At 50.2% G+C, this 25,310-nt stretch overlaps 1 protein-coding gene across 1 annotated transcript in view; it reads right to left on the bottom strand.

The window, feature by feature from the left end:
* The window catches only part of SEMA6C (semaphorin 6C), a 292,500-nt gene that overhangs the window by 76,399 nt on the left and 190,791 nt on the right, over positions 1–25,310 (bottom strand). The window contains exons 8-13 of the mRNA XM_060256363.1: positions 17,389–17,511; positions 15,247–15,335; positions 13,482–13,699; positions 9,811–9,942; positions 5,728–5,883; positions 2,825–2,998 (exon numbers count right to left, since the gene is read on the bottom strand). Of these exons, the coding sequence (XP_060112346.1) occupies positions 2,825–2,998; positions 5,728–5,883; positions 9,811–9,942; positions 13,482–13,699; positions 15,247–15,335; positions 17,389–17,511 (892 nt within the window). The remainder of the gene's footprint in view (positions 1–2,824; positions 2,999–5,727; positions 5,884–9,810; positions 9,943–13,481; positions 13,700–15,246; positions 15,336–17,388; positions 17,512–25,310) is intronic.

Below are 25,310 nucleotides of genomic sequence, written 5' to 3'. Positions count from 1 at the left end.
AAAGCTGTCTGTGCTTATAGCCGCCGCTTCCTGTGGCAGTGAATTCCACAAGTTCATTACCCATTTGATGAAGAAATCCTTTTATGTTGTGGGAAAGGCAGAAATGGAGTTCTTTCTCTACCCTCTCTATCTCAAGTATAATTCTGTAAACCTCTTATCATTTGAAAGTCTAGAATATCTTTTTTGAGGATCTAGGTTTCTCGGTCCTTGGAAAGGCCTGAAGAGCCAGAAGAAATTTCCAGGGCTAAAGGGGTAGGCATAAGGTTGCCAGTTACAGGTTGGGAAATTGCTGGGGATTGAAGGACAGAGTAGGGTTTCCAATCCCCAGGTGGGTAGCAACTAGAGTAAGGAAAAGGAAAGGTCCCCTGTGCAAGCACCAGTCGTTTCCGACTCTGGGGTGACGTTGCTTTCACAATGTTTTCACGGCAGACTTTTTACGGGGTGGTTTGCTATTGCCTTCCCCAGTCTTTTACACTTCGCCCCCAGCAAGCTGGGTATTCATTTGACCGACCTCGGAAGGATGGAAGGCTGAGTCAACCTAAAGCCAGCTACCTGAACCCGGCTTTCGCCGGAATCGAACTCAGGTCCTGAGCAGAGAGTTCAGACGACGGTACTGCTGCTTTGCCACTCTGTGCCACGGGGCCACTTAACTAGAGTAAACCACTGCGTAATTACACTTTTTGCAAACATTTGCTTAACAAGTTTCCTGTTGTATTCAGTAACACACACATATTTTTGTTACAAACCAAAAGTCTTTTCAAATCAAAGTACAGTGCGCCACCTGCCATATTTCTGTGGGCCACCTAAACGAAGAAGTGCCTTTGTTCGATGAAATTGCTGAGCAGACAGGTTAAAACGGATAAAAGGAAGTACTTCTTCACCCAAAGGGTGATTAACATGTGGAATTTACTGCCACAGGAGGTGGTGGCGGCCACAAGTATAGCCACCTTCAAGAAGGGTTTAGATAAAAATATGGAGCACAGGTCCATCAGTGGCTATTAGCCACAGTGTGTGTGTGTATATAAAATTTTTTGCCACTGTGTGACACAGAGTGTTGGACTTGATGGGCCGTTGGCCTGATCCAACATGGCTTCTCTTATGTTCTTATGTTCTTATGTTAGTGGTACTTTCTACGTCTTTCAACATAAGGAGTATTATGACAGTGGACTATAGTCCAGGGGTGGCCAGCGGTAGCTCTCCAGATGTTTTTTGCCTACAGCTCCCATCAGCTCCAGCCATTGGCCATGCTGGTTGCCAGGTCCAGTTCAAGAAATATCTGGGGACTTGGGGGTAGAGCCGGGAGCCAGGTTGTGACAAGCTTAACTGAACTCTGAAGGGAGTTTTGGCTATCACATTGAAAGGAACTGCACACCTTTTAAATGCCTTCCCTCTATTGGAAATAATGGAGGATAGGGGCACCTTCTTTTGGACCTCATAGAATTGGACTCCCTGGTCCAATCTTTTTGAAACTTGGAGGGTGTTTTGAGGAGAGTCATCAGATGCTATGCTGCAAATTTAGTGCCTCTGCCTAAAAAAAAAAACAGGTCCCCCCCAGGGCCCCAGATACCCACAGATCAATTCTCCATTATACCCTATGGGAATCGGTCTCCATAGGGAATAATGGAGTGCCCAGCGGACATTTTCTTCCCCTCTCACTTTCTGATAACCCTGAAGCGGGGGGGAGGGCCTCCAAACCGGGGGATCCCCTGCCCCCACCTGGGGATTGGCATCCTTAATGAAGATGTTTGTGCTGTGGCAGCAGCTGTTGCCAAAGCAATGATTTTAAAATTCCGTAGAGTCTGTCAAATCTCCACTGGCCAATCAAAAACGTTGCTGGGCCAAAGCCCCACCTGGCCCCTCCCCCTTTCTAAAAACACTTTGTGGAGAAACGCCATTTTAGGCAGCAGTTATCGGGGAGTTGGCAGGAAGAGGCCATCAAACTGGAGTCAGGCTTCGGCCTAGTCTCTTCCTCCTCTCCGGTTTGGAAGCAGCCATCTTGAGGAGGCCTCCTAGAGAGGCAGGAAGTCTTTTAGGCTGGTCTCCCGGAAGGCTGCAGGAGGGAAAAACCAGTTCCTTGGTGGGAACTGGGTTTTATATTAGAGGTTTTTGGCGGGAAACGGGCAGTTAAAAGTTGTCCGGGGAAGTTGACAGTAAGTTTGAGTTTGATTTGAGTCTTGGTAACTGCTGAGTCGGTTCTGGATGGTCTGGTCAGGGCCAGTTATATATTAGGGAAAGAAGGAGCATTTATCTCTACTTTCATTTATTACTTCTGTTCACCCTGTATTTAAAAATGCCTGTATATAGTTATAAATTTTAAATAAATATATTTGTCTGTTTAAAAAGGTAGCCCCTCTGTACCACCTAGTTTCCCCAACCGCCTTAGACCACGCTACTGCAAGAGGGGAGTCCAGGGAAGGGGGAAGGCATGCAGTTGGCAAGGGTGCCAATCCTCCAGGGGTCTCCCAAAGGAGGACTTTGGTCTCTGCCATAACCAGGTGCTGGGTTGGCAGAGGACCTTGAGGCCAGGCCTCAGAGCTGGCAGACAAAGGGGGGATTGGGAGCCCTGTTCCTCTCCGTCAGGAATCCCTAAATTGAGCAGGTGGTGGCAGCGTATCCTAGTGGGTGGGAAAAGGATAAGCTCCCTCCAGGAGTTGGCAACTCAAAAGGGAGTTGACGGGACCGGCTCTGAAGGCAGAATCGGGCCGGTTCTGTCACATGCTTGATAAGCACCCGAAAAAGTGTTGGCGAATGCGACCCCCTGGCCTAGTTGGTGTCAATCGCCATTTGTGCCTCCCTCTGATTCTCGCTCTGCCTCCCAACTCACCAGGCCGGACTGTAGACGGAGATCTCTTCCAGCAGGCGGGTCTCCACGGTGGAGTTCTCCTGGGTTCCGGCAACAACCTTCAACACGGTCCCATCTTCGGAGCCCAGGAAAAGAACGGTGTGATTCTGGGAAGGGCCGGCAGTCGTGTCCACAGCTAGACGGGTCAGCTTGTACCTGGAGAGCAACAGCGAAAGAAAGCTAAACTCCAGGACCGGATCTAAATGTTTTTTGAGGGGGGGGGGGCAAAATTTAAAAAAGGATGCCCCCTTATGGGCCATTCTATCTTATGGTCCTATATAATACAATGGACTCCATGCCCAATTTGGCACCCCTTCCTCCATCGGCGCCCCCACTCTGCCCCTCCCCCCCAGATCCAGCCCTGCGTAAAGATTTTTTTGGATTTATATCCTGCCCTATACCCTGAATCCCTTTCAAGGACAGCTTCTATGAAAGCTCTGGCTGACCCAAGGCCATCTCAGCAGGTGCAAGTGGAGGAGTGGGGAATCAAACCCGGTTCTCCAAGATGAGAGAGCTCTCGCTGACCCAAGACCATTCCAGCATCTGCAAGTGGAGGAGTGGGGAATCAAACCCGGTTCTCCCAGATAAGAGAGCTCTGGCTGACCCAAGGCCATTCCAGCAGCTGCAAGTGGAGGAGTGGGGAATCAAACTCGGTTCTCCTAGATAAGAGAGCTCTGGCTGACCCAATGCCATTCAAGCAGGTGCAAGTGGAGGAGTGGGGAATCAAACCCAGTTCTCCCAGATAAGAGAGCTCTGGCTGACCCAAGGCCATCTCAGCAGGTGCAAGTGGAGGAGTGGGGAATCAAACCCGGTTCTCCCAGATAAGAGAGCTATGGCTGACCCAAGGCCATTCCAGCAGCTGCAGGTGGAGGAGTGGGGAATCAAACCCGGTTCTCCCAGATAAGAGAGCTCTGGCTGCCCCAAGGCCATCTCAGCAGGTGCAAGTGGAGGAGTGGGGAATCAAACCCGGTTCTTTCAGATGAGAGAGCTCTGGCTGACCCAAGGCCATCTCAGCAGGTGCAAGTGGAGGAGTGGGGAATCAAACCCGGTTCTCCCAGATAAGAGAGCTCTGGCTGACCCAAGGCCATTCCAGCAGGTGCAAGTGGAGGAGTGGGGATTCAAACCCGGTTCTCCCAGATAAGAGAGCTCTGGCTGACCCAAGGCCCTTCTAGCAGCTGCAAGTGGAGGAGTGGGGAATCAAACCCGGTTCTCCCAGATAAGAGAGCTCTGGCTGACCCAAGGCCATTCCAGCAGGTGCAAGTGGAGGAGTGGGGAATCAAACCCGGTTCTCCCAGATAAGAGAACTCTGGCTGACCCAAGGCCATTCCAGCAGGTGCAAGTGGAGGAGTGGGGAATCAAACCCGGTTCTCCCAGATAAGAGAACTCTGGCTGACCCAAGGCCATTCCAGCAGGTGCAAGTGGAGGAGTGGGGAATCAAACCCGGTTCTCCCAGATAAGAGAGCTATGGCTGACCCAAGGCCATTCCAGCAGTTGCAAGTGGAGGAGTGGGGAATCAAACCCGGTTCTCCCAGATAAGAGAACTCTGGCTGACCCAAGGCCATTCCAGCAGCTGCAAGTGGAGGAGTGGGGAATCAAACCCGGTTCTCCCAGATAAGAGAACTCTGGCTGACCCAAGGCCATTCCAGCAGGTGCAAGTGGAGGAGTGGGGAATCAAACCCGGTTCTCCCAGATAAGAGAGCTCTGGCTGACCCAAGGCCATTCCAGCAGGTGCAAGTGGAGGAGTGGGGAATCAAACCCGGTTCTCCCAGATAAGAGAGCTATGGCTGACCCAAGGCCATTCCAGCAGGTGCAAGTGGAGGAGTGGGGAATCAAACCCGGTTCTTTCAGATAAGAGTCCGCACACTTAACCACTACACCAAACTGGAGGAGGAGGAAAAAGAGGAGGAGGAGATTGGATTTGTACCCCACCCTTCACTACCTGAAGGAGTCTCAGAGCGGTTTACAATCTCCTTTCCCTTTCCCTCCCCATAACAGACACCCTGTGAGGTCGGTGGGGCTGAGAGAGCTCTGAGAGAAACTGCTCTTGAGAGAAACAGCTCTGAGAGAACTTGTGACTGACTCAAAGTCATTCCAGCAGCTGCATGTGGAGGAGTGGGGAATCCAACCTGGTTCTCCCAGATAAGAGTCCGCACACTGAACCACTATACCAAACTGAAGGGGTTGAAAATGGGAAAAAAAGCATTTCCCCGCCAAAAAAGCCAAGCTTTGCTCCCCCGATGTATGAAGAGGGAAATAAATTCCGCTAGTAGCCCGTTACTAAAACAGCTGTCTGAAATGACCGGAAGAAATCCATTAGCAACCAGTTACTAAAACAGAACACAAAAGCAGTTTGAACACGGTCAATCTGTCTTGCCTTGAAAACCCTACAGGGTCTTCATAAGTCAAAGTGTGACTTGATGACATAAAGAAACAAACACAACAATCAAGAGAAACTGCTGAACTGCAACTGATAATGAAGCTCAAGGCAATGCGCCCTCCTGGAATGAATCGAGACCTAGGTTTCCTGTCTCATTCCCAAAGCTGATTTCTCCGCTCCACTCCATACTGCACTTAATTCAATCACACCTGCTACTGCCATTCGACATCTGAAATCACTCCATTTTCCAAATATAAGGCCAGAAAGAGTCGTGTTCTAGCTGTATCTGAAGGAATGAGCTCCTACTTTGCCATGTGTTTCGTTAGTTTTTAAGGGGCTCGGGGACTCTGGTTTTGTTTTCCTGCTGAAACAATGAGTGTGAGACCAAAACAGGGGACCCTCCTGAAGCAGGTAGATTACCTCTTTAAAGCCAGATGCTCAGAGGTGAGCGGTAGATTGCCCAGGTCTGCCTAACAGGATCTTGCCCCTTTCCCAGCAGCCCTTTTACCTGCTGGAGGTCTTGGAGAACCAGGGTCTCTCTGTAACAGAGGGGACAGCCTCATCCAGCAGGGGGAAGGACTTGATGAATCCGAGCATCTCATCCGGGAAGTCGTTGGAGGTTCTGTAGCTTGCGGCTTGCCCGACACCAGCACAGCTGCCTGGCCTGGAAAAAAAACCAAGAAAAGAAGATGAAGAAGATTGGATTTATATCCGGCCCTCCACTCCGAAGAGTCTCAAAGCGGCTCACAATCTCCTTCACCTTCCTCCCCCACAACAGACACCCTGTGAGGTAGATGAAGATATTGGATTTTTACCCCGCCCTCCACTCCAAAGAGCCTAAGAGCGGCTCACAATTTCCTTTCCCTTCCCCACAACAGACACCCTGTGAGGAAAGATGAAGATATTGGATTTATATCCTGCCCTCCACTCCGAAGAGTCTCAGAATGGCTCACAATCTCCTTTCCCTTCCTCCCCCACAACAGACACCCTGTGAGGTAGATGAAGATATTGGATTTATATCCTGCCCTCCACTCCGAAGAGTCTCAGAATGGCTCACAATCTCCTTTCCCTTCCTCCCCCACAACAGACACCCTGTGAGGTAGATGAAGATATTGGATTTATATCCCGCCCTCCACTCCGAAGAGCCTCAGAGCGGCTCACAATCTCCTTTCCCTTCCTCCCCCACAACAGACACCCTGTGAGGTAGATGAAGATATTGGATTTATGTCACCGCCCTCCACTCCGAAGAGTCTCAGAGCAGCTCACAATCTCCTTTCCCTTCCTCCCCCACAACAGATACCTTGTGAGGTAGGTGAAGATATTGGATTTATATCACCGCTCTCCACTCTGAAGAGTCTCAGAGCGGCTCACAATCTCCTTTCCCTTCCGCCCCCACAACAGACACCCTGTGAGGTAGATGAAGATATTGGATTTATATCACCGCCCTCCACTCCGAAGAGTCTCAGAGCGGCTCACCATCTCCTTTCCCTTCCTCCCCCACAACAGACATCCTGTGAGGTGGGTGGGCAGAGAGGGCCCTCACAGCAGCTGCCCTTTCAAGGACAACCTCTGCCAGAGCTATGGCTGACCCAAGGCCATTCCAGCAGGTGCAAGTGGAGGAGTGGGGAATCAAACCTGGTTCTCCCAGATAAGAGAGCTCTGGCTGACCCAAGGCCATTCCAGCAGCTGCAAGTGGAGGAGTGGGGAATCAAACCCGGTTCTCCCAGATAAGAGTCTGCGCACTTAACCACTACACCAAACTGGCTCTCCAAGACCTCCAATGATCTCCAAGACCTCCAATGATCCATGGGAAAGAGGCCATGGATCATTGGAGTGTGGCAGACTGCTAGAAGAACAGTTTGGCGATGTCTCTTGCTCAGTCCTCCAAGACTACAAACATCATAGAGCAAGCTAGATAGCTAGGACAATATCAGGCTCCTTCCTGTCTGCTTTCACTCACCCTCTCTAACCAATTGAATGTGATCTCAGGGAACTTCCTTCCTCCTTGTTCTCCTCCTCTCCCTTCTTCTTCCCTGCACGCGTCAGGAGGAACAGCATGGTGTCTCTCCTCCTGAACTGAACTTAGCAGATGGCCTGCTATCAATCCAAAGCCATTCGGTTAGCTAGAATAGTTTAGTCAGTCTTTCTCTCCACTACAGCTATATGTTATGTTTTCATTTCAATAAATCCACCAGTATTGGTGGTTGTAGATTTTCCAGGCTGTGTGGCTGTGATCTTGGCAATGTGAGACCTAACGTTTCACCAGCAACTGTGACTGGCATCCTCAGAGGTGTAACCCAGAAAACTGGGTCAAATTGAGAAGAAGTTGGCAGGCAGGTAATTTATATCTACTCAGCAGATGGGGTAGGGCTGAGTCATTATTCAGTTCCGCAGGGCCTGTAAAACAACCTCTTCCGGTTAGCCTACACCTAGCTTGAGAATTTTAATGCAACCTGCCAGATCTCTGTATATATTGGAATATTTATTAATTTTTATGGTTTTATCTGTTTTATCTGTTTTAAAGTTATTCCCTTACATGTTTAAATATTGTTTAATTTATGTTGGATCTAATGCTGGAAGCCGCCCTGAGCCACTTGTGGGAAGGGCGGGATATAAATTCTAAATAAATAAATAAAATAAAAAAATTATCTTGTGGGAGCTTCCTGGGCTGTGACATGCTAATGGAGGAGTTTACCTGAGGTGGTTCTTTTGAATATGGTTCTATTAAAATTCTAATCTTATCTGTAGTGCTGTTGTAGGGCATTTTGTGTTTTTCAGGACTCGCTCAGCTCCACTTGTCATAGCCCTGGAAGCTCCCACAAGATCCCCTCTTGAAGCTTGAATCCCCTCTTGAAGCTGTCTGTGCTTGTAGCCACCACCATCTCCTGTGGCAGTGAATTCCACGTGTTCATCACCCTTTGGGTGAGGAAGGACTTCTTTTAATCCGTTCTAACCCGACTGCTCAGCACTTTCATTGAGTGTCCACGAGTTCTCAAATTGTGAGAAAGGGCGGCTTTCAGGAGTGGGATTCTAGTAGCAGCTCCTTTGCATATTAGGCCACACCACCTTGATGTAGCCAATCCTCCAAGAGCTTACAAAAAAGAGCCTTGTAAGCTGTCATCCTGGGCCTAGTGAGGCCTACAGGCCTCAAGGAAGCCTGCTTAGGAATTATTGGGAAAAGCCTACATCTCCCAGGATTCCCTCTGATTGGGTAGCAAGGGTTTTGGAGGGAAACAGGCCCAGAGAGAGGTGGGGCCTGGGAAGAGAACATATAAAAACCAAGCCCAGGAAGTGGGGGTTCTTTTCCTAGGAGGCAGAGCTGAGGAAGAGCTGCTGCCAGGGAGAGATCCTCACCTTGTGAGGTAGGGTGAGTAGGCTAGGTCTGACTGAGACAGTCAGGGACAGTAAGTTCAGATGCATTAGGGCATTTGGTTATTTCTCCCTTCACCCCTTTTACTGTTTTATGCCCCTTGGTGGTTTATATTGCACTGACTTTAAAATAAATTTGTTTTGTTGTTGTTCCCTCTGCCTGGTCCTCGCGTCTATTATTTGGCCTAAGCTACAGGAGGCCCGAAGGGCCCGGAAGGGGACTGTGGCCCTTCTCAAGGGGAACCCTTAACCCAGAGTGGTGGCAGCTATTGGTAATACTCCCCTGAGTCGTGACATAAGCTCATGGAAGATCGGCTACCTCAGAGGTAGGCTTCCCAACCCCCCCGCCCTGGCGGGGGACCCCCGAAATTTGCAGCCTCCTCCCCCGCTCTCCAAAAATCCGGAAGCGGCGGGCAGGGAGAACATGCGTGTAGGCATCATGTGGTTGTAGAGCTCCTGACCTGTTTGTAAAATGTGTGCCTTTAAGGCTGCGCAGGAAACAGGAAGGGCTTTATTGGAAAGGGTCAGTAATAGTTTCCATGGAGAACAGCCCCTCCCTTTCTTTTGCTTTCCTTTTCACAGCAAGTAGAGTTCTGCGGGAAGAAGATCTAGTAAGTATTTGTGTGTGAGAGAGAGGGAGGGGGCAGGGGATTCCCTGGTTTGGAGGCCCTCCCCCCCCTTTAGAAAGTGTGGGGGGAAGGAAAATGTCTACTGGGCACTCTATTATTCCCTATGGAGAACGATTCCCATAGGGAATAATAGGGAATTGATCCGTGGGTATTGGGGGCTCTGGGGGGGGGGCTATTTTTTGAGGTAGAGGCACCAAATTTTTAGTATAGCATCTAGTGCCTCTCCCCAAAATACCCTCCAAGTCTCAAAACGATTGGACCAGAGGGTCCAATTCTATGAGCCCCAAAAATGGTGCCCCTATCCTTCATTATTTCCTATGGAAGAAAGGCATTGAAAAAGGCGTGCCTTTAAATGTGAGGGACAGAACTCCCTTGGAGTTCAATTATGCTTGTCACCCCCTTGTTCCTGGCTTCACCCCCAATGTCTCCTGGTTCCACCCCCAATGTCTCCTGGCTCCACCCCCAAAGTCCCCAGATTTTTCTTTTGGACTTGGCAACCCTACTCAGAGGTGTGTGGCCCGATATGCAAAGGAGCTCCTGCTAGAATTCCACTCCTGGGCTTCCCTTTCTGAAGACTACAGTAGTTGGAGTACCTGGGCTTCGGCACCTTCTCCTCTGGGATGGGAGTCCAGGCGGCATCCGCGTTCTTCTGCTCCTTGAATTTCCCGCTGAACACTCGTTCCACCTCGTCCATGTAGAAGGCACAGACGGCAGAGCCCGTGATGCTGGAAGAGAGGCAGGAACAGGGGATGACAAGAACATAAGAACATAAGAGAAGCCATGTTGGATCAGGCCAACGGCCCATCAAGTCCAACACTCTGTGTCACACAGTGGCAAAAAAATTTATATACACACACACTGTGGCTAATAGCCACTGATGGACCTGTGCTCCATATTTTTATCTAAACCCCTCTTGAAGGTGGCTATACTTGTGGCCGCCACCACCTCCTGTGGCAGTGAATTCCACATGTTAATCACCCTTTGGGTGAAGAAGTACTTCCTTTTATCCGTTTTAACCTGTCTGCTCAGCAATTTCATCGAATGCCCACGAGTTCTTGTATTGTGAGAAAGGGAGAAAAGTACTTCTTTCTCTACTTTCTCCATTCCATGCATTATCTTGTAAACCTCTATCATGTCACCCCGCAGTCGACGTTTCTCCAAGCTAAAGAGTCCCAAGCGTTTCAACCTTTCTTCATAGGGAAAGTGTTCCAGCCCTTTAATCATTCTAGTTGCCCTTCTCTGGACTTTCTCCAATGCTATAATATCCTTTTTGAGGTGCGGCGACCAGAACTGCACACAGTACTCCAAATGAGACCGCACCATCGATTTATACAGGGGCATTATGATACTGGCTGATTTGTTTTCAATTCCCTTCCTAATAATTCCCAGCATGGCATTGGCCTTTTTTATTGCAAACGCACACTGTCTTGACACTTTCAGTGAGTTATCTATCATGACCCCAAGATCTCTCTCTTGATCAGCCAGAGGTCTCGGAGGTGGGAGCACAAAAACTGGCCCCCATCGAATATAGCGGCATTCAGTTCCCCACCTCCATGTTTTGTTGAACCCAGAAAAGAACATGAGTCCACCAGCACCTTAAAGACTAACAACATTTATTTTACTTTATTACATTTGTATCTTGCCCTCCTCTAACGGGCTCAGGGCGGCTAACAACAGCTAAGATCTTGTTGCAGTTCTGAAAGGTAGACCAGAATGCAGACGGGAAGACTGTGATTTGTCTAAAGCCATCAAGTGGATTTGTGGCCGAGTTGAGATTCAACCCCACGACTTTGAGAGTCCCGCCCAGGTCATCCTCTTAAAGACCTGTAGAGTAGAGACGTCGTTGATGCTCAAAATCCACTGAAACAAAACCCCCACCAAACCAATCTATAGCAACGATCTTAAACACCTTGATGACAAGTCAAGGCAATCGATTGTCGTCCATCACTCGTGAAAGACGTTCGAGGGAATTGACAGGCCGCGTCTGCTGTTATCAATCACAAACGTCATAGGCGGCTCGAGGAGGAAAAACAAGCCGATTGGAAAAGCTCTTTGGCAGCTCTCCGTCGTGCTAGATGCGGGAGGGCTCTTTAATACCGCGGCCCAGATCCTCGCGAATAACCCACGTCACAATCCTGTTGGAGACGGCCCGCCAGGCAGAGGCCGAGCCCAGAGAAGCAGCCCCTTTTATTGCGAATATTGTCAGGAGATGATATATTTATGGCTTTGAGGTCATCTTGAAATCCCGTCGGTAGGCACGGCTGGATCAAGATGGATGGCTTTCAATAAACCAACTGTTTGGGTTTTTTTAATGGCCACCAAGGACGGCCTATGGTCATTGTTTTTAATAAAGTTCGATGTCGGCTGATTTAACAACATAACGGCGATTGACTATATCGGACAAACCCAACGTTTGTATCCTTCTCTAGGGAGGTCACACGATGGATTCAACAGCCAGCCTCTCGGTTTCATTGTGAGCAACAGAGGTCGTTTTGCAGAAAAATAGGTGGTGGCGCTCATTCGCATAACTCATTAGCATATGCCCCCCCCCAGCCAAAAGCAATGCGATGCAAGAAAGGAGAGCCCTGGGCGAGTGAGGCCAGTTTGAGCTGCCTAGAGATTCAGCCAGCCCAAGCAGGCCTCGCTCGCCTGGGGCTCTCCTTGGCTACTCCCCTCTCCAGTCAAAAGGCCAGCAAAACAGAAGTCAAAAGGCCAGAAATGGGGAAAGGGTGGCGTGGGATTCCCCAGGGGTTCATGAGGACTGCTGGGGCATGGCAAAGCCCCTGGTAGCTGGCTAACTGCCCGATCTCCTAATCCAGGGATTGTTATGCAAGGTACAAGGTAGCTGGGGAGGAGGAGCGGGAACCCTCAGAAAGGTTCAGGAGCTGCGCTCCTGTGAGCTCCTGCTGAATCTGAGGCCTGCTCAGCAACAAACTCAGCCTGGGGTCCCCAACACTTTGAGAAAATGGGTGGGGCCTGGGCTTTTTTTGTAGCAGGAACCCCTTCGCATATTAGCCCACCCGCCCTGATGTAGCCAATCCTCCAAGAGCTTACAGGGCTCTTCTTACAGGGCCTCCTGTAAGCCCTAGGAGGATTGGCTGCATCAAAGGATGTGTAGCCTAATAAGATACAAAAAAAAAAAGCCCCGGGTGGGGCTAAACAGGGCTTTTGCCTAGCAGAGCTCCTCACTGGCTGTGCAGACTAAGAACATAAGAGAAGCCATTTTGGATCAGACCAGTGGCCCATCCAGTCCAACACTCTGTGCCACACAGTGGCCAAAATAATCAGGTGCCATCAGGAGGTCCACCAGTGGGGCCAGGACACTAGAAGCCCTCCCACGGTGCACCGCCCCCCCCAAGCACCAAGAATACAGAGCATCACTGCCCCAGACAGAGTTCCATCAATACGCTGTGGCTAACAGCCACTGATGGACCTCTGCTCCATATGCTTATCCAATCCCCGCTTGAAGCTGGCTATGCTTGCAGCCGCCACCACCTCCTGTGGCAGTGAATTCCACATGTTAATCACCCTTTGGGTGAAGAAGGACTTCCTTTTATCCGTTCTAACCTGACTGCTCAGCAATTCCATTGAATGTTCATGAGTTCTTGTCTTGTGAGAAAGAGAGAAAAGTACTTCTTTCTCTACCTTCTCTATCCCATGCATAATCTTGTAAACCTGTATCATGTCACCGCTCAGTCGACCTTTCTCCAAGCTAAAAAGCCCCAAGTGCTTTAACCCTTCTTCATAGGGAAAGTGTCCCAAACCTTTAATCATTCTAGTTGCCCTTTTCGGCACTTTTTCCAATGCAGGAATATCTTTTTTGAGGTGCAATGACCAGAATTGTACACAGTACTCCAAATGAGGCCGCATCCTGTCATATAGTACTTCTGCCCGAAATGTTGAAGAGGTACTGTTTAAAGTTATACATAACCTCACTCCCTGACATTCTGCGGTTAGCTCCGCCTCCTGAGGCAGCCATTTTGTAAAAGGCTCCACCTCCTGGGGCAGCCATTTTGTGATTGTGCCTAGTGCCCTGTGTCAGAATTCCAAAGGTGCCCACAGGCTTGAAGAAGGTGGGGACTGTGGTACTGAGATATCAAAAGAGGTTGGAAAACAGAATTTTAATTCTTACAGATTGACTTGTGAGGGGATTCTACTGTTTTAGGTTTAATCCAAAATTGTATCCCTCATGACGACTGTCCCAACTGCCTACCTCTACCAAGGCAGGAAGCGATCCTGTGATGAGTGGGGAGGAGAAGATTACCTGTTGGACTGAGTAGTGAAGACCCCGAAGATGGCAGGCCGCCCGTTCACCTGGGTCACATCCGTCACGGCTTGAAGGACATCGAAGTAGAAGAAGGAATCACCAGGAACTGAGCAGTTGAGGCGGGCTTTGAGGAAGGATGTCCAGTATTTCTCCAGCACTCGCGGAGACCCACCCATGTCATTCTTACACACTCGTCCCACACGGGAAAAGATAACCTGCAACAGAGAGGAAAGAACATCATAAGAACAGAAGAGCTGAATGAGACCAGGGAGGGTCCATCTAGTCCAGCCTCCTGTCTCACACAGTGGTCAGCCAGTTCCTCTGGAGGACCAACAACAGGGCAGAGAGAAGAACATCAGAATTCTTCCCCTGAGAAGAACATCAGAAGAGCCCTGCTGGGTCAGACCAGGGAGGGTCCATCTAGTCCAGCCTCCTGTCTCACACAGTGGCCAACCAGTTCCTTTGGAGGGCCAACAACAGGGTAGAGGCCGAGGCCTTCCCCTGAGAAGAACATCAGAAGAGCCCTGCTGGGTCAGACCAGGGAGGGTCCATCTAGTCCAGCCTTCTGTCTCACACAGTGGCCAACCAGTTCCTTTGGAGGGCGAACAACAGGGCAGAGAGAAGAACATCAGAATTCTTCCCCTGAGAAGAACATCAGAAGAGCCTTGCTGGGTCAGACCAGGGAGGGTCCATCTAGTCCAGCCTTCTGTCTCACACAGTGGCCAACCAGTTCCTTTGGAGGGCCAACAACAGGGTAGAGGCCGAGGCCTTCCCCTGAGAAGAACATCAGAAGAGCCCTGCTGGATCAGACCAGGGGGGGTCCATCTAGTCCATCCTACTGCCTCACACAGGGGCCAACCAGTTCCTCTGGTGGGCCAACAACAGGGCAGAAAGGCCGAGGCCTTCACCTGAGAAGAACCTCAGAAGAGCCCTGCTGGGTCAGACCAGTGAGGGTTCATCTAGTCCAGCCTCCTGTCTCACACAGGGGCCAGCCAGTTCCTCTGGAGGGCCAACAACAGGGCAGAGAGGCCGAGGCCTTCCCCTGAGAAGAACATCTGAAGAGTTCTGTTGGATTAGACCAGGGAGGATCCAGCCAGTCCAGCATCCTGCCTCACACAGTGGCCTCCAAGATCTGATGATGGTGGTCTGCCATTGCGTGCCTTTGCACAGCAACCCTCGACAACCCTCCCACCCACGTACTAACCACAGCTGACCCTGCTTCGCTTCTGAGATCAAACGAGATCAGAGCAGCCTGGGCCATTCAGGTCAGAGGCCGTCTACATTAATTTCAAACCAGTTGGCCCTTTTCTCTCAACAGCAACTTTGTACCATGAGGGAAGAAGAAGACTGCAGATTTATACCCCACCATTCTCTCTGAATCGGAGCGGCTCACACTATCCTTTATCTCTCTCCCCCATGACAGACACTCTGTGAGGTGGGTGGGGCTGAGAGAGCTCTCACAGCAGCTGCTGTTTCAAGGACAACCACTGCCAGAGCTCTGGCTGACCCAAGGCCATTCTAGCAGCTGTGAGTGGAGGAGTGAGGAATCAAACCCCGTTCTCCCAGATAAGAGTCCGCACACTTCACCACTACACCAAACTGCAGACCAAGGATCTTCAAGAGCGAATTCCCAACATCCTTGTCAACAGACCCATTTCCCAGGGAGCCCTAGAGAAGCCGTGGCCCCGAAACCGGTTTCCAGGGGGTTCACGTTTGTTGCCTGAAAAGATCCCAGTTCGACTCTCTCCTCTCGGTCACTCACCCGGCCAAGCGTGGTGTACTCCATGGAGATCTCTCGGAAGAAGAAATAGATGTGATCCCCATACTCCAGGGCATGCAGAAAATGAGGCTCTGAAGAGACGGGGAGGGAAAAGTCGGCATAAGAACATTAGAGCAGTGCTGAACCTGACCAATAGCAGTTTCTTCAACGTATGAACCTATGAAGCTGCCTTATACTGAATCAGACCTTTGGTCCATCAAAGTCAGTATTGTCTACTCAGACTGGCAGTGGCTCTCCAGGGTCTCAAGCGGAGGTTTTTCACACCTCTTTGCCTGGACCCTTTTGAGTTGGAGATGTCGGGAATTGAACCTGGGACCTTCTGCTTACCAAGCAGATGCTCTACCACTGACCCACAGCCCCATTCATGGCTCTCCAGGGTGTCAAGCTGAGGTTTTCCACACCTACTTGCCTGGACCCTTTTTAGTTGGAGATGCCGGGGATTGAACCTGGGACCTTCTGCTTACCAAGCAGATGCTCCACCACTGAGCCACCATCCCTCCCCAAATTATATGAACATATATGGACACATGAAGCTGCCTTCTACTGAATCAGACCCTGGGTCCATCAAAGTCAGTATTAGGGTTTGTAGAATCTTTCGGGCTCAAGTGCCGTGTTCTACTGGAGAAAGTTTTCCTTCCAGACGTTTCGTTCTCAGCTGCGGAGAACATCCTCAGTGGCGTTGCAGCCGGAGCAGGTGCTCTGACCTTCTTGGCTGCTGTGCATTGAGCAGCCAAGAAGGTCAGAGCGCCTGCTCCGGCTGCAACGCCACTGAGGATGTTCTCCGCAGCTGAAAACGAAACGTCTGGAAGGAAAACTTTCTCCAGTAGAACACGGCACTTGAGCCCGAAAGATTCTACAAACCCTAATGATGATACCAGCCGTGAAAACCTGAAATCTTTGATAAAGTCAGTATTGTCTACTCAGACTGGCAACGGCTCTTTAGGGTCTCAAGCTGAGGTTTTTCACACCTACTTGCCTGGACCCTTTTCAGTTGGAGATGCCGGGGATTGAACCTGGGACCTTCTGCTGACCAAGCAGATGCTCTACCACTGAGCCACCATCCCTCTTGTTTTTAGGTTGTTATATTGTTTCATTTTATGAATCTGACTTTAACTTTGCATTATTGATTGGTGTTACTTGCTCAGAGCAGATTGGGGGAAGGGTGGGCTATAAATTGAATATAATACATAAATATAATAAATACTGTAAATGTCAATTCCAGTCCCCAAAGCAGCCATTTTCTTCAGTCTGGAACAGGGGTGGCCAAAGTCACTTAACGTTAGAGCCACATAAGATAAACATCAGATGTTTGAGAGCCGCAAGACATGGATGTCAGATGTCGGAGGGAAGGAAGGATGGAAGGATGGAAGGAAGGAAGGAAGGAAGGAAGGAAGGAAGGAAGGAAGGAAGGGAGGGAGGGAGGGAGGGAGGAAGGAAGGAAGGAAGGAAGGAAGGAAGGAAGGAAGGAAGGAAGGAAGGAAGGAAGGAAGGAAGGAAGGAAGGAAGGAAGGAAGGAAGGAAGGAAGGAAGGAAGGAAGGAAGGAAGGAAGGAAGGAAGGAAAATAGATGGGAGAGGGAGGGAGGCAAAGGTGGAAAGAAAGCAACTATAACTTTAAAAGTGTTCTCCAAGCTGCTGGCTGGCTTGGCTTGAGAAGTGATTTAAGGTGACAAATGCCTTCTCCAAGCTAGCATAGTGGGGGCTTCAAGAGCCTCCCAATATGTGTGAAAGAGCCACAGTTTGGCCACCCCTGTTCTGGTCTAACCTTCAAGGGCAACAGAAAACAATTCCACACCATCCTCTAGAGGACAGCCCTTCAAGTCCTTGAAGATGGTGATCCTATCACCTCTCAGCCGCCTCCTCTCCAGGCTAAACATCCCCAGCTCCTTCAACCTTTCCTCATAGGACTTGGTCTCCAGACCCCTCACCATCTTTGTTGCCCTCCCCTTGCACTAATGATAGAGACTATAACAAATAACCATTTTTAAAAGTAACCCCTAGCCCATCCTTCCCTCTCTTCCCAGAACACGACAAGAGAACCAAAGGCAAGGCATCTGTAATCCACCTTTCTCCCAAAGGAATTCAAGGAGGGTTACAAAGATGCTCTCCCTCTGCCTCAGTCTCACCTCGCAGCCACTTGGAGTCGTACTTGACTGTCCGGAGGACTGGAGTGCGATCCCCTGAACTCCGGTAGATCACTGCGTCACTGGCTTGGAAGTCGGCCACCGTGGCAGAGTAGAGGTTCCCTTCTGGGGAGGGGGGGGGAGAAGAGAGAAAATGGAGATGTCAGGATGCCGAACCTAGGGCATAACAGCAAACCTTTACGATTCAATTGCTAGAATTAAATAAGGGAAAGTTATGAGCATGTGTATGTGACCCTTGGGTGTGTATAGATCTATTCTCTTGATCTGCACGGCTCAGTCTAGAATCATAGAATCATAGAGTTGGAAGGGACCTCTAGGGTCATCTAGCCCACTTCGAATGAAATAAATAAATAAAAATAATAAATAAATAGTCCAACCCCCTGCACAAGGCAGGAAACTCACAAACGCCTCCCCCTAAATCCACAGGATCTTCATTGTTGTCAGATGTCCATCTAGCCTCTGTTGAAAAACCTCCAAGGAAGGAGAGCCCACCACCTCCCGAGGAAGCCTTTTCCACTGAGGAACTGCTCTAACGGTCAGGAAGTTCTTCCTCATGTTGAGCCGGAAACTCTTTTGATTTAATTTCAACCCATTGGTTCTGGTCCTACATTCTGGGGCCACAGAAAACAATTCCACACCATCCTCTAGAAGACAGCCCTTCAAGGACTTGAAGATGGTGATCCTATAACCTCTCAGCCGCCTCCTCTCCAGGCTAAACATCCTCAGCACCTTCAACCTTTCCTCATACGACTTGGTCTCCAGACCCCTTACCATCTTCTTCGCCTCCTTGCCCAGTTCTGCAGGGCCTGTAAGACAGCCCTCTTCCGGATGGCCTATAACTAACCGGCATTGGCAACTGAGTGTTGCCAAGACTGCTGTTATGTTTTTTAATGTTTTAACTGTGTAAAATGTTTAAATGTTTAAATTTAATACTTTTATGTTAGATTTTATGTGCTGTGAGCCGCCCTGAGCCACTTCGGTGGGAAGGGCGGGATATAAATCGAAACTAAACTAAACTAAACTAAAGCCCTCCTCTGGACCCGTTCCAGCTTGTCTAGATCCTTCTTAAAATGTGGTGCCCAAAACTGAACACAAGACTCCAGGTGAGGTCTTCCCAGAGCAGAGTAAAACGATTCCATCACTTCACATGATCTGGACACTAGACTTCCATCCATACAGCCCATAATTGCATTTGCCTTTTTAGCCACCGCATCACACTGTTGACTCATGTTCAACGTATGATCCACTAAGACCCCTAGATCCTTTTCACATAGACTACTGCTAAGACAAGTCTCCCCCATCCTATAACCGTGCATCTTGTCAGACTAGTTAAGCAGGATCAGCCCTGGTAAGTAGTCGGATGGGAGTCTACCAAGGAAGTTAAAGCTCATGATGCTGAGGCAGACAATGTAAACCACCTCTGGTTTTTCTCTGCTCCATCATGGAGAGCCCAGGCTAGTCTCTTCTCATTAGATCTGGGAAACGACGAAGAATCATAGAATCCTAGAATTGGAAGGGACCTCCAGGGTCATCTAGTCCAACCCCCTGCACAATGCAGGAGACTCACAAACACCTCCTCCTAAATTCACAGGATCTTCTTTGCTGTCAGATGGCCATCTAGCCTCTGTTGGAAAAACCTCCAAGGAAGGAGAGCCCACCACCTCCCAAGGAGGAAGCCTGTTCCACTAAGAAACCACTCTAACAGTCAGGAAGTTCTTCCTAATGTTGAGCTGGAAACTCTTTTGATTTAATTTCAACCCGTTGGTTCTGGTCCTGCCTTCTGGGGCCGCAGAAAACAATTCCACACCATCCTCTAGAGGACAGCCCTTCAAGTACTTGAAGGTGGTGATCATGTGGTGTTACACCACTTTTGAAGACTGGGGAGGGGGAGAGAATAGACTATAGGAAAAAAAAGAGAGATCTCTTTTTTTAACCATAAAGTAAGAGTGAGTCATAAGACGCCCCATGGCGCAGAGTGGTAAAGCTGAAGTACTGCAGTCCTAAGCTCTGCTCACGATCTGAATTCAATCCCGGCGGAAGCTGGGTTCAGGTAGCTGGCTCGAGGTTGACTCAGCCTTCCATCCTTCCCAGGCCAGTACAATGAGTCCCCAGCTTGCTGGGGGGGAAGCGTAGAGGACTGGGGAAGGCAAGGGCAAACCGCCCCGTAAAAAGTCTGTCGTGAAAACCTTGTGAAAGCAACGTCACCCCAGAGTCAGAAACGACTGGTGCTTGCACAGGGGACTACCTTTACCTTTGTAAGAGTGAATCATAGAGATGCATTGGCATGTATCATAAAGAAAACAGAAATGATTTTCCTTTATGTTGCTTTATAACCATTCCAATTTTCTTCTTGATCAGATTTTAAATGGGTTTTTTTCCCTCTTTCCCTTTTTCAGTTTCAATTAGTCTTCAAAAGCTCTCAACATATATAAGGAAAAGCAAGAGCTGGGCTTTAAAAAAGGGTCAGTACACTCTACTCAGACCAGCAGCGGCTCTCCAGGGTCTCAGCCTGAGTCTTTCCCATCACCTCCTGACTGGTCCTTTCAACCGGAGATGCCGGGGATTGAACCTGGGACCTTCTGCATGCCAAGCAGAGGCTCTGACCCTGAGCTATGGCTTTTCTCCATTTCTCTCCAGGGTCTCAGGCTGAGCAGAGGCTCTGCCCCTGAGCTATGGCCCCTCTCCATGGTTCTCCAGGGTCCCAGGCTGAGGTCTTTCCCATCACCTCCTGCCTGGTCCTTTTTAACTGGAAGATGCCGGGGACTGAACCTGGGACCTTCTGCCTGCCAAGCAGAGGCTCTGCCAGTGAGCTATGGCCCCTCTCCATGGTTCTCCAGGGTCCCAGGCTGAGGTCTTTCCCATCACCTCCTGCCTGGTCCTTTTAACTGGAGATGCCGGGGATGGAATCTGGGACCTTCTGCATGCCAAGCAGAGGCTCTGCCACTGAGCTATGGCCCCTCTCCATGGCTCTCCAGGTCTCACTGTCTGGTCCTTTTAACTGGAGGTGCCGGGGATTGAACCTGGGACCTTCTGCATGCCAAGCAGAGGCTCTGTCCCTGAGCTATGGCCCCTCTCCATTTCTCTCCGGGGTCTCAGGCTGAGCAGAGGCTCTGCCACTGAGCTATGGCCCCTCTCCATGGCTCTCCAGGGTCTCAGGCCGAGGTCTTTCCCATCACCTACTATTTGGCCCTTTTATACTGGGAGATGCCGGGGATTGAACCTGGGACCTTCTGCATGCCAAACAGAGGCTCTGCCACTGAGCTATGGCCCCTCTCCAGGATCTCAGGCTGAGGTCTTTCCCATCACCTCCTGACTGGTCCTTTTGACTGGAGATGCTGGGGATTGAACCTGGGACCTTCTGCATGCCAAGCAGAGGCTCTGCCTCTGAGCTATGGCCCCTCTCCATGGCTCTCCAGGGTCTCAGGCTGAGGTCTTTCCCATCACCTCCTGCCGTCTTTTTTAGCTGGTGATGCCGGGGATTGAACTTGGGACATTAAGCATGCGAAGCAGATGCTCTGCCACTGAGCCCTCTCCGCCTGGCATTTTTATAAGGCACCTGGATCATTTTTTTGAGGGGGGGGGGAGGAAGGAGGGATAGAAAAGGCATTAAATAAACAGCAGCTACCCCCCAAATTGCTCCCCTGAGAAGCTGCTGTTTCTTCACTTGTCTCATTTCAGAGGCGGGCAAAGATCTAATTAGTCCACCAGGCATTCGGTAGAGGAATTTAGCAAGAAGGAAAAAAAAAACCCTCTCTATTTTATACTGCGGCTGATCAAGGAAACGTGAAAGATCTTTCATGGCAATATTAATACCAATTAAGCACGTCTAATTGCATGGAGATAGTGCAGGAGTGAGTAATCAGCCCTGGGTTCAAATCTCTCCCAGCGCCAAAACTCACCGGAGGACCTCTGATCTGTCCCCTTCCTCAGCCTAGCCTACTTCACAGGGTGGTTGTGGGGACAAAAACAGGGGGCAGGAGAATCACTATAGCTGCTCTGAGCACCTTAGAGGAAGGATAACAATTTTATACCATCGAGAGCCGCTGTGTGATCGCAAACAGAGTTACCTGCTTCTAAACCAATTGACTTCAGAGCCAGTTTGGTGTAGTGGTTAAGTATACAGACTCTTATCTGGGAGAACTGGGTTTGATTCCCTCCTCCTCCACTTGCACCTGCTGGAATGGCCTTATGTTAGGCATAGCTCTCGCAGAGTTGTCCTTGAAAGGGCAGCTTCTGTCAGAGCTCTCTCAGCCCCACCCACTTCACAGGGTGTCTGTTGTGGGGGGAGAAGATATAGGAGATTGTAAGTCTCTGATTCAGAGGGAAGGGCGGAGTATAAATCTGCAGTCTTCTTCTTCTCGACTTACACACACACACATGCCCTCCTCTGGACCCGTTTCAGCTTGTCTAGATCCTTCTTAAAATGTGGTGCCCAGAATTGAACACAAGACTCCAGGTGAGGTCTTCCCAGAGCAGAGTAAAGTGATACTATCACTTCACGTGATTTGGACACTAGACTTCTGTTGATACAGCCCAAAATTGCATTTGCCTTTTTAGCCACCGCATCACACACTGTTGACTCATGGTCAGCGTAAGGTCCACTAACCCTGCGTTGTATTTTTCCTACCTAAGTGCAGAACTTTACACTTATCCCTGTTAAAATTCATTTTACCGGTTTTCGCCCAGTTTCCCAGCCTTGTCAAGATCATCCTGAATCCAGTTTCTGTCTTCTACTGTATTTGCAACCTTTCCCAATTTAGCATCTCTCTCTCTCGGCTTGACTTCGCGAACGAAGATTTAAGAAGGGTGCAGTAGTCCACGTCTGCTGCAGGCTCGCTGGTGGCTGACAAGACCAATGCGGGACAGGCAGATCCGGCCACAGTGGCTACAGGGAAAAGTCTGATTTGGGGTTGGTGCTGTAGCAGTGCGATTCTTCCTCAATCTCCTTTTGTCCTCAAGACCAGCTATGCGTGAGTTCTCAAAGGAAGAGACAGCCTGGTGGATGGTGTGCCTCCATGCTTTGCGATCTGAGGCTAGGTCAGACCACTGGTGATGGTTGATGCGACAGGTGCCAAGGGATTTCTTCAAGGAGTCCTTGTACCTCTCCTTTGGTGCCCCTCTATTTCGATGGCCGGTGGAAAGTTCGCCATACAGAGCAATCTTGGGAAGGCGGTGGTTTTCCATCCTGGAAATATGCCCTGCCCAGCGCAGCTGCGTCTTCAGCAGCAGTGCCTCGATGCTTGTAACCTCCGCCTGCTTGAGGACTTCAGTGTTGGTCACAAAGTCACTCCAGTGGATGTTGAGGATGGTGCGAAGGCAGCGCTGATGAAAGCGCTCAAGGAGTCGCAGGTGATGACGGTATAAAACCCACGATTCGGAGCCGTAGATGAGGGTTGTCAACACAATCGCTTTGTAAACATTGATCTTTGTGCCTTTTTTCAGATGCTTGTTGCTCCATACTCTTTTGTGCAGTCGGCCAAATGCACGGTTTGCCTTTGCCAGCCTGTTGTCGATCTCCTTGTCTGTATTTGCAACCTTTCCCAATTTAGCATCACCTGCAAATTTAATAAGCATTCCCTCTATTCCTTCATAGGCCCCATGGCGCAGAGTGGTAAAGCAGCAGTACTGTGGTCTGAACTCTCTGCTCATGACCTGAGTTCGATCCCGGCGGAAGCTGGGTTTTCAGGTAGCCGGCTCCAGGTCGACACAGCCTTCTATCCTTCTGAGGTCAGTCAAAGGAGTCCCCAGTTTGCTGGGGGGAAGGCATAGAGGACTGGGGAAGGCAATGGCAAACCACCCCGTAAAAAGTCTGCCGTGAAAACGTTGTGAAAGCAACGTCACCCCAGAGTCGGAAACGACTGGTGCTTGCACAGGGGACCTTTCCTTTCCTATTCCTTCATCCAAATCATTGATAAAGATGTTGAACAAAACAGGTCCCAGGAGAGATCTTCCAAGAGCTTACAGGGCCTACTGTAAACTCTTGGAGGACTGGCTGCATCAGGGGGGTGTAGCCTAATATGCAAAGGAGTTCCTGCTGCAAAAAAAGCCCTGTAACATAGACCATTGGGGTTTCGCCAGTTCCTCACCAAACTGCTTGCGTGCCGGCAAGCTTCATTAACGCTTTGAGCAATTTCCTCAAGGGCTCAGACAGCATTCCCCCACCGCCCCCCCCCCCCATTGCGTCTCTTTGGATTCCAGCTGCTGCCAACAGATGTGTTTCTAGCAGCGCATTCATCGTTCGTGGAAGGCACCTCCGGAGAAGCCGTCGCTGGGCTGAGCATCAATCCGACGATATTTTGTGTTAATCGGGCCCGCGCTATTTCTATATCATCACATATGGCCACAAACCGCTCATCAAATCTGTTGCATTTCGGCGCCTGCTAGGCCGCTCCCTGGAGCTTTAGGTGTGGAAATGTCTATAGGAGGAAACGTTCAGACCGTCAACAAAAGCTGGGCGTTTGGGGACATATTGGGGATGCAGGATGTGGGTTTCTATCCCGTTGGCTTGAAATGGTTGTTTTAATTGACGCTTGGACGTCACCCTGTTGGGGGAAGGAGCCGTCCGGTCGCAGACGGCTTATGGTGTTCTCCACAGGGTTTTCAAGGTAAGAGACAAGCAAAGGTGGCTTGCCATTGCTTCTGTGGAGCAACCCTGGGATTTCTTGGTGGTCTCCCGTCCAAAAACTAACCACAACGGACCCTGTTTAGCTTCCGAGATCTGATGAGAAGAGGCTAGCCTGGGCCTTCCACGTCAGGTCAGAGACAAGAAGAAGAAGAAGAAATTGGATTTATATCCCGCCCTATACTCAGAATCTCAGAGCAGTCACAATCTCCTTTACCTCCCCCCCACGCCTCACAACTGTGAGGCGAGTGGGGCTGAGAGAGCTTTTACAGCAGCTGCCCCTTTCAAGGACAACTCCTACAAGAGCTCTGGCTGACCCAAGGCCATTCCAGCAGGTGCAAGGGGAGGAGTGGGGAATCAAACCTCGTTCTCGCAGATAAGAGTCCGCACACTTCACCACTACACCAAAATGGTTTGCCGTTGCCTGCCTCTGCGTAGCAACCCTGGAATTTCTTGGTGGTCTCCCGTCCAAGAACTAACCACCACTGACCCTGCTTAGCTTCAGAGATCTGATGAGAAGAGGCTAGCCTGAGTCTTCCAGGTCAGGTCAGAGACCGACAGAGGTGGTTTGCCGTTGCCTTCCTCTGCATAGCAACCCTGTGTCATGGGTGCTGGGGACCCTGCAGAAGAAACTGTGCCCCTGCCACCGGCACCAGTGCCCCTGCTTCCTACTGGGGAAGATCCAAGCCCCCCTGCCTCGCCCTCTCAGGTGGCTCGTGTGCGTGACCGCCTTCGTCAGGACCTCAGGGATCGGAGGAGGGCGGCACGCTCACGAGCAAGACGCTCCCTGAGCCCTGAGTTCTAAAAGGATCTTGGCCCCTCTAGGAGTGAGGGTGCTTGAGTCTCAGCAGGATCCCGGCCGCCCTCTGAGCCAGCAATTAGTCCAAATGGGCAACAGACAGCAGAGGGCTATATAGCTGTGGGCTTTGGGAGGAGGCTTTGTGGAAGCAACTAGTCAGTTACCTGATGTTCTAGCATCCACTTCGGCTTCTGGACCCCCTGACTTTGGCTTTGACTTCTGGACCCCCCTGACTTCGGCTCCTGGACCTCTGACCTGCGATACCCGGCTGTGATTCGGCGTTGGTGTATTGGACCCTCTTTGCTCCCCAGCTACAGACCTTGGACTGCCCCTGGACTTCGCCTGACCTAGCCTCAGCTCGTGACACCCTGGAATTTCTTGGTGGTCTCCCGTCCAAGAACTAACCACCACTGACCCTACTTAGCTTCAGAGATCTGATGAGAAGAGGCTAGCCTGGGCCTCCCAGGTCAGGTCAGAGACCAA

This window comes from Heteronotia binoei, chromosome 1 (assembly GCF_032191835.1).
Source record: "Heteronotia binoei isolate CCM8104 ecotype False Entrance Well chromosome 1, APGP_CSIRO_Hbin_v1, whole genome shotgun sequence".
NCBI lineage: Eukaryota > Metazoa > Chordata > Lepidosauria > Squamata > Gekkonidae > Heteronotia > Heteronotia binoei.
Note: the sequence above shows the minus strand (reverse complement) of the source record. Positions and strands in the feature narration are given on the sequence as shown.